A 13026-nucleotide genomic window follows, 5' to 3' on the forward strand; every position below is an offset into this window, starting at 1 on the left:
ATAGATAAATATAGATAGGTGAGTCTAGACAGGGCAGCCACTGGACTTCCTTCAGGCATATTCAAGGCAGTATATAATTAATTTTGGCACAGGTTCTAAGGACATCATGAATGGGGAAGGAACTTTTGTTGAACATTTACAATGCCCAGCATCCAATATTGCTTTTTTTGAAGACTGGAGCATCAAGTCATAGCAGAAGTGTGTACTTTGGAGTCAAAGAAACGTTGGTTTTGTGTTCACACTGGGTTATCACTCACTCATTCGTTCAACAAATGTTATCTGGTGCCTACTAATACATTAGCTCTTGATGCAGGAGAAGTCAGAACACCGCTGTGCCGCAGGGTGCTTACAGTCCACTTAGAAAGGACAGACTATAGAATAGATAGAGAGAATAAATGGTGTGCCAGTGGGTTGAGAACTGTACAAGAAATAAAGCAGACCAGGAGTCCCAGGGGGAAGAGGAGGCCTCAGTGATAAGATCTGTACAAAGACCTAAGGAAGGGAGGGAGGAAGCCCCTTGTGTAAATCTGAGAGAGGATTGATTGCTTCAGACCTGTGGCGCAGTTAGGTCTAAAAGCCCAGACTCAGGAGAAAGCCTGTGTGTGTGCTAGTTCCCATTGGCTGCGGCCCAGGGTGAACGGCGAAGGAACCAGTGGGCGCATAGTAAGGCTCTGGCTTCAGTCCTGATAGAAATCCTTAGAGGTCTTTGGGTAGATGTGCTGTGTTCTGACTTAAGTGTCAGGTTTTTTAATTTACTTATTAATTTTTGTGAGACAGGCTTTCAATCCAGTCCAGACTAGCCCGGAACTGGAACTCCATGTAGCCCATCTGGCCTTGACCACAAGGCAGTCCTCCTGACTCAGCCTTCCAAGTACTAGGGTTTCAGTCATGAAATGTTACTCTCAGCTTTGACTTAAGGATGAGTTTGGAGACTGTGGGTTGGACCCAGGCTCTAAAAACAAACAAAAACTAGAACAGAGTCAACCTGAGTGAATCAGTAGTCCGTGGACCTTGAGCAAGCAACCTCTTCTCTCTGCTCATACATACCTCTACCTGTTAGGGCTTAAAAGGGACCAAATGACAAAATAGCATGGAGAGGACATGCCTGGGGAGAGCTGATGGTTCACTTAAACTCTATTACAAGCCAGGCCTAGTGATGCATTCCTTTGATCTCAGCACTCAGGAGGCAGAGACAGGTAGATGGATCTCTGTGAGTTCAGCCTGGTCTATATAGTGAGCTCCAGGACAGCCAGGGCTATGTAGAGAGATCCTGTCTCAGAAAACTAAAACTGAAAAATTACACACACACACACACACACACACACACACACACACACACACACACACACGTGCGTGCGCGCATTTTTGTTTGTTTTTTTGCTTTTTGAGACAGGGTTTCTCTGTGTAGCTTTGAAGTCTGTTCTGGAAATCACTCTGTAGACCAGGCTGGCCTTGAACTCACAGCGATCCACCTGCCTCTGTCTCCCCAGTGCTGGGATTAAAGGTGTGCGCCACCACTGCCCAGCTCATGTATATATTTTTTAACATAATCATGGTAGATCTTTTTATGAGCATATATGTGTATGCATATATGTATATATTTTTAATGTAATCATGGTAGATCTTTTTATCAGCGTGTAATGAGCTGGAAAGCAGACGAAAAGATTAAGTATGCACTACAAAAGGCCAGCGGGCGAATGAGAGAGACTCTAGATCAGAGTGTGGCTTCAGGGATGACTAGAAAGTGGAAGAGACTGTGGGATCTTCATCTTCAGTTTCATTCCATTTAGCAGCCGCTGCAGGATGGGAACGACCCTGACCCCTATGTAAAGATTTACCTCCTTCCTGACCCTCAGAAGACCACAAAGAGGAAAACCAAAGTGGCCCGGAAAACCTGCAATCCTACCTACAATGAGATGGTGTGTGGAAACGGGGGGAGGGGGGTGCAGGGCAGCACGGGGGTTGGCAGACCACTTCTTGCTTGTTTGTTTGTTTTTTTGTTTTTTCGAGACAGGGTTTCTCTGTGTAGTTTTGGTGCCTATCCTGGATCTCACTCTGTAGACCAGGCTGGCCTTGAACTCACAGAGATCTGCCTGCCTCTGCCTCCTGAGTGCTGGGATTAAAGGCGTGCGCCACCACTGCTGGATGGCAAACCACTTCTTTAATTATTTATTTTGGTTTTTTTGGGACTCAGACTCTATATGTAACTGAGGCTGGCCTTGAATTCCTGATTCTCCTGCCTCTGCCTCCTGAGGGCTGGGATTCTAGGCATGCGCCACACAACACCCGGCAACAAACTGTTCTTAAAAAAAAAAAAAAAAGATTTACTTATTATGTATACAGTGTTCTGTCTGCATGCATGTGTGCCTGCAGACCAGTAGAGGGCGCCAGATCTCATTACAGATGGTTGTGAGCCACCATATGGGTGCTGGGAATTGAACTCAGGACCTCTGGAAGAGCAGCCAGGGCTCTTAACCTCCAAGCCATCTCTCCAGCTGTCTATTCTTATAAGTTATTTGTATTGGAGCGAGTCACGCTTGCTGATTTAGGTGCCGTGGCTACTTTTCTGTTCAGTGGTGGCCTTGAGCATTTTGGTATGGACTGTACTTTTTTAATATTGGTTTTATTTATGTGGAAATGTGCCAATGGTTGACAGAAGATCCAGTTACGGGTAGAGCTGGAGTTACAGGTAGTTTTGAGCCTCCAGACAGCAAACACTTTTTTTTCTTTTTTTAAAATGTGCATTGGTGTTTGGCCTGCATGTATGTCTGCATGAGGGTATTGGTATTGGGTCCACTGGAACTTGAGTTCTAGACAGTTGTGAGCTGTCATGTGGGTGCTGGATTTTTTTTTTTTTTTTAGATTTATTATTATGTACACTGTGTTCTATCTGCATGTATGCCTGCCCGCCAGAAGAGGGCACCAGATCTCATTACAGATGGTTGTGAGCCACCATGTGGTTGCCTGGAACTGAACTCAGGAGCTCTGGAAGAACAGCCAGTGCTCTTAACCTCTGAGCCATCTCTCCAGCCCATGGTGCTGGGTTGTTTGTTTGTTGTTTGTTTGTTTGTTGAGACAGAGTTTCTCTACATAACAGCTCTGGCTGTCCTGAAACTTGCTTCATAGACCAGGCTGGGCTCAAACTCACAGAGATCCGCCTGCCTCTGCCTCCCAAGTGCTGGGATTAGAGGTGCACAGCACACCACCATGTCGGGCAACAACCACTGCTCCTTTCTTTTTTCTTTCTTTCTTTTTTTTTTTTTTTAATGCCGAATGCTGTTTATTGAAGGAGGGAAGAGGTCTTAAATACAGGCTTACAGCACAATGGGAGAACCCCGGAGGGCAGAAGTTCGCTATAGATGTTTTACAATCTTGCATCTAAGCTGTTAACACCATTATGCAGGATACACAGACAAGGAACTTCCCTTAAGCATTCAGGAGGGTGGAACCCGGCAGGGAATTAGCATAGGGAGGATATCAAGGTCAAGGTCAGCAAGCAAGGCAACAGTTACCCAAAACGGGGGCCAGGGCCCTACAGGTCCCCCTTTTACTAAAAAATGAGCTTCTGACTTACAACCACTGCTCTTAACTGCTGAGCCATCTCTCTCTCCAGCCTGACAGCAAGCACTCTCAACCAGGGGACTTGGGTCACCTTGAGGAGAGGAGCCTGCTGGCCCTGTGTGGAGGATGACCAGAGGCTCCAATAAACATAATCCCAGCCTTCGGGCGGCAGAGGCAGGATTGCTGTGAGCACCAGGCCACACCTATCTTAAAGAAACAACTCCAGGGCTGGAGAGATGGCTTAGTGGTTACGAGCACTGGCCGCTCTTGCAGAGGTCCTAAATTCCCAGCAACCACATGATTGCTCACAACCATCTCTAGTGGGATCTGATGCCCTCTCCTGGCATTAAGGCGTACATGAAGATAGAGCACTCAATCATGAAATAAATAAATAAATAAATCTTTTTAAAAAAAAAAAAGAAAAGAAAAGACCCCAGGGACTGGTCATCTCTTCTGAGTTCCCCGTGGACTTGGCCCTGCCCTGTCTCACAGCTCCTCTCTCTTCCCAATGCCCACGTTTGCAGTTGGTGTATGATGGGATCCCCAAGGGAGACCTGCAGCAGCGGGAGCTCCAGCTGAGCGTGCTGAGTGAACAAGGATTTTGGGAGAACGTGCTCCTTGGGGAGGTACACATCCGCCTTCGGGAGCTGGACCTGGCCCAGGAGAAGACCGGCTGGTTCGCACTGGGATCTCGAGGGCACGGAACCTCATGAGCCCAGTCACGGCCCAGACCTGCAGCTGCTGCCCAGAGCTGGAGGAGAAGCCTCTCCCCTGCCTGCCTGACTCCTTTGCTAGGAAGAGGCAGAGCCCTTGGCGACCTTTCCCACGGTCCAGGTGGACCTGACCTCGGGGAGGGGCTGGAAGAGTCCAGCGCTCTCCGCTGCCCCTTCCTCAGCAGACTGCGCTTGGGTTGATTGTGGGGGACAGCCCCCTTGGAAGCTGTGGGGTTGCAGCAGAGTTTTAAGTTTACCTTGTGTCAAGGGAGCAATGCCTGCTTTGGGGTGTGTGGAGTGCAGGCCGTATGAAGTAGCACTTGGGGGAGGGTGGGTGGACATTTTTATTTTTATTTTTAAAAAATGAAATAGTAATGTTGTCCTAACTGGGACAGGAAGCTTTGTGAGAGAGAGGCATACTGTGCCTCAGAAGGCAAATGAGGACTATTTGGGGTTTTTTGTATGATGAAAGTTCTTATTGGACTTTTCCCCAGGATTTTTGGGGTTTTGTTTTCTAGCTATAGGAAATGTTGGGGAGGGGCCCCCGGTAGGTCCTCAGTGAAGCCCTCCCCTCTCAGGCGCACTGGGGAAGGGTGGGGAGGACTCACTGGCTGCTGGGCTGAGGCCCTCTTCGGGCCGTCCGATTCTGCCTCCAAAGGAGAGCAACGTGATACCTATGTGTGTAAGGAAGGGCCTTCCATGTCAGGGGTCCGCCAAGGACCTATATTCAGGGACCCACGCTCTTTTAGGGCAAAGTTTTTCCTCTCTTCTCCCCCTGCTGGTCGGATTTGACTCTTAACGCTTTCTTCTGCCCCTCCCCCCTCTGATCTCTCAGCCCTCCGTGGGTCCCGGTGAACACACTGGGTGCTTCTATGCCCCATCTTGTTTGATGGGACAAAATGCTGCCAACCCTTAGCTCTGGGCCACTTGCTGCACAGTTTCTGGAATACGTTCCCTGAGACCCTCTACTACTTTCTCTCCCAAACCCTGCTTCTGTCACACTTCCAAAGGAATTTCATTCTGTAGGGCCACAAAGCTGTTTAGTGTGTAGACAAAGGGTACCCAGGCTGTAGCCAAGGAGGCTGGAGAGAGTGGAGATCGGTCAAGGCGATTGTTTCTTCCAGTTATCTTCCTGGCCAGAAGGAGGCTGCACTGGAGCACATACTCTTTAGAAAACAAACAAAAGATTCTTTCAACACATGTCTTTCTTCTGTGGTGCTAGGGGTCAACCCAGGGTCCTTTGAGTGCTAGGCAAGCACTCTACCACCATGCTGCATCCCCAGCCCACCTCATACTCCCTGTTCCTCACCAGATGAATTTAAAATCCACTCGAGTTTCTCTCCAAAGAGTTGTCTTATTTAAAAAGTGAGGGATAGGGACTTGATTTAACTTTTTTGTTTCTTGAGACAGGGTCTCGCTATGTAGACTAGGCTGGCCTCGAACTCATAGAGATCTGCCTACCTCTGCCTCTGTAGGGCTGGAATTAAAGGCAATTAACTTTTGGTTTTTTTGAGACAGGCGGTTTCTCTGTGTAGCTTTGGAACCTATTCTGGAACTCGCTCTGTAGACCAGGCTGGCCTCGAACTTACAGAGATCCACCTGCCTCTGCCTCCCGAGTGCTGGGATTAAAGGCATGTGCCACCGCCACCCAGCAGGCAATTAACTTTTTAAAGCAGGAGTTAGCTGATGAGGGAAAAGGATTAGCAAGGACACCATAAACAGTTTCTCTGTGACCCCACTACTGGAGAGAGAAAAGCTCCGTTCATTGAAGCCAAATGGAAGCAAGGAAGGTTTCATTTTGCTTGTGTTTTTGTTTATGGGTGAGGATATCATATAGCCCAGGTTGGCCTCATACTCCTATGTAGATGAGGATAACCTTGACCTACTTGCCTTCAACCGCCCAGGTGCTAAGATTACAGTCATGAGCCGCCACATCTATTCACTTTTTTCTTTATTAAATGCCGGGCCAGGGCTGGAGAGATGGCTCAGTGGTTAAGCACACCGACTACTCTTCCAGAGGTCCTGAGTTCAATTCCCAGCAACCACATGGTGGCTCACAACCACTTGTAATGAGATCTGGTGCCCTCTTCTGGCCTGCAGGGACACATGCAGGCGTACTGTATACATAATAAATAAATAAATGTTTAAAAAAAAAATGCCAGGCCAGTGAGATGGCTGAGTGGGTAAGGGCACTTGCCCTGTCAGCTGGAGTCTGATCACTGAGACCTTCAAGAGGGCCGGAGCAAACCAACTTCCACACGTTGTTCTTTGGCTTCCACATACATTACACATCATATGCGCACTCGCACACACACACACACACACACACACACACACACACACACAAATATAATTTTAAAATGCCAAGGATAAAGCGGACTGCTAAAGGCCAGAGACTGGAGAGGGAAAGCAGTGGAACCTTCCGGATGTTTGGACCATAGGTGAGCTACTGTAGCTCATTTTATTTTGACCCTTTGTGCCCCTGACTTAAAGAGGCCTATGTACTGTACCCACTTCCCACGTCCCTTGTATCTTCTACTTTCTCTGGAGTTGTATTTTCTAATAAATGACATTTGAGAAAACAAAGCTACCATCATTAAAGATCGGTTGATGTGAGTGTTTGGATAAGCATCCGATGCGTGTTTATGTGCCCTGGTGCACGACATGGACATCTTTACAGTTGTCAGCTGCTTGTAATCAGAGTTTGAGGGCAGAAGCCCTGCTTCAGCAGACCTAATGGGTTAGGCTCAGCCACTGTTCCAGCATGCCAATTAAAGGAATAGACAGTAGTGATGAAAAGCAGAGAGGTATTCAGTGTGGCCACATTGGGAAGGGTATAAAGGGGTCCTGTGATACCCCCCACAAAGTTTATTTTCAGGGTACTGACATGACCTCTAGGTCAAAATAAAGGAGGAACTGGGGGGGGGGTGCAGAAGGTAGGCATAGTTAGACTGTCCCAGTCAAGGTGTGATCCCACCTCTTAGGGTCTCAGCTGGAGTCTTTAAGGCACTCCAATAAATCGTTGTTATATATTGCTCCTACTGTCCAGACATGATTCCTCCAAGATGCTCCTGGTACAGTGTTTCCATCATTGACAATGGACATCATCATTGACAATTTCCATCATCTTGGGGAGTTCCAGGCTAGCCTTGACTCCAAGTTCTGAAAGGAAAATTTAAAAAACTCAACAAGAGTAAATAGTTAAAGAAAAACTAGTTTGAAAATGCTTGTTTGAGTCATTCTCTATGAGTTTGTGAATTCATTAGAGAGGGATCAAAACTAAATAACAAAAGACTTAGAACAGCCACAGAAGTTGGCAGAAAATTTGACCATGCAGTGTAAATTTCCATTGCATATACATTTTAGGTTAATGATTATGATTGACAGCATGTCAGGATCATCAAGCTGTCCTTTCTTCTCAAGAATACATTTATTTACATGTTTTGTTTGTTTTAAAACATGGCAGGGCAGTGGTGACATATGACTTTAATTCCAGCAGAGGCAGGCAGATCTCTGATTTCCAGGACAGCCTGGGCTACACAGATAAACCCTGTCTCAAAAAACCAAAACAAACAAAAAAAGATACCGCATGGTGACAGATATGGTTCTATTTGTAATCTTTTACATAATGACATCCAGTTATGCCAGCACCATTTGTTGAAGAAACTTTCTTTTTTCCATTGTATAGTTTTGGCTTCTTTGTAAAAAATCAGGTGTTCATATGTGCATGGATTAATGTCAGGGTCTTCAATTCGATTCCATTGGTCTGTGTGTTGGTTTTTATACCAGTACCAAGCTGTTTTTATTACTATAGCTCTATAGTAGAGCTTGATGTTAGGGATATAAATCTTTTTTTTTCACCATGCACAAAACTCAAGTCCAAGTGAATCAAAGACCTCAACATAAATCCAGTTACACTAAACTTAATAGAAGAGAAAGTAGGAAGTACTTTTGAACACATTGGCACAGGAGATCACTTCCTAAATATAACACCAGCAGCACAGACACTGAGCACAACAATTAATAAATGGGACCTCTTGAAACTGAGAAGCTTTTGTAGGGCAAAAGACATGGTCAATAAGACCAAAAGACAGTCTACAGAATGGGAAAAGACCTTCACCAACCCCACATCTGACAGAGGACTGATCTCCAAAGTATATAAAGAACTCAAGAAACTAGACATCAAAATACTGAACAATCCAATTAAAAAGTGGGCTAAAGAGCTAAACAGAGAATTCCCAAAAGAAGAATCACAAATGGCTGAAAGACATTTAAAGAAATGTTCAACATCCTTAATCATCAGAGAAATGCAAATCAAAACGACTCTGAGATACCACCTTATACCTGTCAGAATGGCTAAGATCAAAAACACTAATGACAGTCTATGTTGGAGAGGATGCGGAGCAAGGGGAACACACCTCCACTGTTGGTGGGAGTGCAAACTTGTACAACCACTGTGGAAATCAGTATGGCGGTTTCTCAAAAAATTGGGAATGGATCTATGTCAAGACCCAGCCATACCACTCTTGGGCATATACCCAAGGAATGCTCAATCATACCACAAAGATACATGTTCAACTATGTTCATAGCAGCACTATTTGTTATAGCCAGAACCTGGAAACAACCTAGATGCCCGTCAACTGAAGAATGGATTAAGAAAATGTGGTACATATACACAATGGAGTACTTACTACTCAGCAGAGAAAAACAATGGCAGCATGAAATTTGCAGGCAAATGGATGGAACTAGAAAGTATCATCTGAGTAAGGTAACCCAAACCCGGAAGGACAAACATGGTATGTACTCACTCATAAATGGATTCTAGATATAAAGCAAAGAACAATCAGACTGCAACCCACAGAACCAGGAAGGCTATATAGCAGGGGGGACCCTAGGATGACTATGGCTCATAATAAGTTTTGGTTTTACTCAATTACTGGGCAAGCCTCAATGAAAAATTTCACTATTAGGATAATAATTTATACTGTGTCAAGCTGATAATAGAAAAATAAACAATTGAAAAAAAAAGATATCACTCTCTTTGGGGACTGGAGAGATGGCTCTGAGGTTAAGAGCACTGGCTGCTCCTCCAGAGGATCTGAGTTCAATTCTCAGCAATCACATTGTGGCTCATAACTATCTATAATGAGATCTGGCTCCCTTTTCTGGCATGTAGGCATACATGTAGGCAGAACACTCTATATAATAAATAAATCTTTTTTTAAATTACATTCATGATATTCATTAATCACACTCATGATATTAATTACATTTGTGGTATTCATTGATTACATTCGCAGTATTCATTCAATAATATTTATGATATTGATTAATTACATTAATTGTATTGATTTATTGCATTCATGATATTATGTCCTGATACTACTGTCCATTTGTGGGGCTTTTCCATCACACAAAACAGAGATTTTGTACTTAGGAAATCATTGCTCTATATTCCTTTCTTCTCCATCTTGAAATAACATCTAATCTTTCTGTCTCTATTAATTTGTATATTCTATATATTTCATGTAATACAATTCTATAGTGTTTGTCCTTTTTTTTAAATGTGAAAATATTTTATGTACAACTACAGGAGAAATAATACACAGATAGCTTGGACATAAAACAGGTTATTAGGGCTGGAGAGATGACTCAGAGGTTAAGAGCACTGGCTGTTCTTGCAGAGGTCCTGAGTTCAATTCCCAGCACCCACATGGTGGCTCACAACCATCTGTAATGAGATCTGGTGCCCTCTTCTGGCCTGCAGTCATACATGCAGACAGAACACTGTATACATAATAAATAAATCTTAAAAAAAAAAACCAAAACAGGTTATTACCTGGGCGGTGGTGGCACACACCTTTAATCCCAGCACTTGGGAGGCAGAGCCAGGTGCAGAAGAAACCTGTCTTCATCTGTTCAGAGAGCTATGTTTTACTTAAGTTGTTTAAGTGAGATTCCTATTCATCTTCCCTTTCACTGTTTGATCTATAGCAGACATTTTTCTATAGGCTAATCCATAATCTAAAAAGATTTTAGCCTCCCCTCCTGTAAGTATATATAATAAATAAATCTTAAGAAAAAGATGTCCCTGTGAGCACCATTCACCAGGCCCCTGTCCTTTAAGGTTTGAATTCTTGCAACCTGAGGCTGTCCCCCAGAACCCACAGAAGTAGGAGAGAAACGACTCCACAAAGTTGCTCTGCGTCCCACCCATCCATGCACAGGTTGTACATAAATATGTGAGTGTTCATAATGAATAATCTAAGCATATGTATAAAGAACATTATGATTTGTCAATAATAGTTTGCATTTACACACACATTTCCATATAATTTTGTCTGTAAACAAGTGCTGAGGCTGGAGAGATGGCTCAGAGGTTAAGAGCACTGACTGCTCTTTCAGAGGTCCTGGGTTCAATTCCCGCATGGCAGCTCACAACTGTAACTCCAAGATCTGACACCCTCACACAGATATACATGCAGGAAAAACACCAATGCACATAAAAATAAAATTAAGTTATTTAAAAAAAGAATAAGCAAGTGCACTAGATGGTGGTGGTGCACGCCTTTAATCCCAGTATTCAGGAGGCAGAGGCAGGTGGATCTCTGAGTCTGAGGCCAGCCTGGTCTACAAAGTGAGTTCCAGGACCGTCAGCGGTGGCCCTGTGACCCCATGGCTGTTCTGGAGCATTCCAGTTTGCAGGCACTAGCCCAGGCATTCTTCCTGTCAGTCATTTTGTTGCTATCCGCTTGTCTGCTATGAGCACTGGGATGTGACTGTTGGTAGTGACAGTCCTTCAAGTTGAGTTGGGAATGACTCTGCTGTCCTCTGGTGTGGCTATTGCATGGTGACTAGCCTTTGTCCTTAGCTAAGTGGTTGCCTCAGCTGTCTATGTGAAGCCCCACACCCAGGGTCCATGGATAAAAACATAGTGGGGTCTTGCCTAGGGAGGGCATTATGTGTGCCTAGATGCTACGGTGGCCTCAATGAGAATGGACCCCAGTAGGCTCATGTTTAAATACTCAGTCCCCAGTTGGTGGTACCCAGACAATGGCTCTGTTGCTGCCGCTAAAGGTAGTTCTAACTAAATCTCTATCCTTCTGACAAAACTCAAGATTCCAAGGCTAGGGTGAAAACCTGCAAGCTCAGAGAATTAGAAGAGCAACTGGCTTACTTTCTCTCTTTGCTGGGGTCTCGAAAGCCACTTCCTTCCGCAATGCGCCCCCCCAAAAAAATCCACACTAAACTCCTCCCTGCTACTTCCTGTCAAATGTGGGAGGCCCAAAACAGCTTGACCACACAGATGCCATGACAGGCTTAGAGGCCCAGGCACAGCTTCTGTGACAGGTTTACTGGCAGGCAACATCTAGACCCAGGAGAAGCCGTAAGCAGACCCCAACCAGGGAAGGCCTGCATCTAAGGGGAAGAAGTACCTGACACCCCAAACATTCCAACCATTAGATAAGGTTAGATTAGGTGGCCAGGTGTCTCTGAGTCTAGCACACACCTACTTTTGTTCTACAGATACCCTAGACAAATGTCAGCCAATCAGGGTCCTGAACCCAGGAAATCCCCTCACCCCAATCTCTGCTATGATAAAAACTCTGCTCCACCTGAGCTCAGTGCTCTCTGCTCTCACTGCTGTGTCAGACAGACAGACAGACAGACCAAACTCAAGAGCTTGAAAATAAAGGCTCTTTGCTTTTTATATGGGATTCGGTCTGCATGGTGGTCTTTTGGGGGTCCCCGAGATCTGGGCATAACACAACTAGTTGTTAACCCTGCCTCTCTGAGCCCAGGTTAATTTTATTTAATTAACACAAATCAACACATCTTTACATAGCTAATACTGCAGCACAAGCAAACGTAATACATCTTTACGTCCTTAAGGTGATACTCCGCAGCATTAACAAATGTAACACATCTTTGCCTAGCTAGTTAAGATAATATTCCACAACCATGATGGTCATGGACTCTAGCCCTCTGACACCGTAAGCCTCAAACTCTTTCTCCCAAGAGTTTTCTTGGTCATGATATCTCTTCACCGCAATAGAAAAGTAACTAAGGAAGAAATCCAGATCTCTTCCAGGCATCCATGCAGACCACATGAGTGAGCACGCATGTGTGTACATACGTATACACACCAGAGTGTGTTGGGTAGAGGTCAGAGGACAATTGTTCGGTATTGGCTCTCTCCTTCTACTGTGTAGATCCTAGGAATCAAGCTCAGACTTGGCAGCAAGCACCTTTACCTGCTGAGACATACCCAGCCCACTCCTTCCCCGAGTCCATCTTTGATTTGCTAGCTGATGACTGTGGCTTGTTCTGCTGGCCACCATTAACTTTGGATGACACTTTGGATGACCAATCACCAAACTTAGACCTTACTTGTCTCTGGGTAGATCCTGCTAGTAATGACTTACACTATGCTTTCTTTGTTTCCAGTTATATGACCAGCTTCTAGTATACCAGGAGCCTACAAGCTTTACTTCCTCCAGGTAGCTAACCCTTAGCACAGCTACCAAGATGTAGTTACAGCTCTGCTTGGTAACCTCATATTTAGCTCCTTGTCTACAGGATCTGTGGTGGTCTCCATTCTTGTCTACAGGATCTCTGGTGGTCTCTATCCTTGTCTACAGGATCTGTGGTGGTCGCCATCATTTTATATGGGGATCTGTGGTGGCCTCCATCCTTGTCTATGGGATCTGTGGTGGTCACCATCATTTTATATAGGGATCTGTGGGTCTC

General features: G+C 45.0%; 1 protein-coding gene across 5 annotated transcripts in view; it reads left to right on the forward strand.

The window, feature by feature from the left end:
• Pik3c2b (phosphatidylinositol-4-phosphate 3-kinase catalytic subunit type 2 beta) overlaps positions 1 to 6905 on the forward strand; it is a 69194-nt gene extending 62289 nt beyond the window's left edge. For 4 of the 5 annotated variants that reach the window (XM_052736938.1, XM_052736936.1, XM_052736940.1 and 1 more), the window contains 2 exons: positions 1791 to 1919; positions 4086 to 6905. In XM_052736938.1, coding sequence (XP_052592898.1) covers positions 1791 to 1919; positions 4086 to 4274 — 318 coding nt within the window. In that variant the 3' untranslated portion in view covers positions 4275 to 6905. The remainder of the gene's footprint in view (positions 1 to 1790; positions 1920 to 4085) is intronic. The other variant, XM_052736939.1, reaches the window with a different exon arrangement.
• The last annotated feature ends 6121 nt before the right edge of the window (positions 6906 to 13026 follow it).

Source organism: Peromyscus californicus, unplaced genomic scaffold (assembly GCF_007827085.1).
Source record: "Peromyscus californicus insignis strain IS unplaced genomic scaffold, ASM782708v3 Scaffold_14__1_contigs__length_90479793_seg_2, whole genome shotgun sequence".
NCBI classification, from domain to species: domain Eukaryota; kingdom Metazoa; phylum Chordata; class Mammalia; order Rodentia; family Cricetidae; genus Peromyscus; species Peromyscus californicus.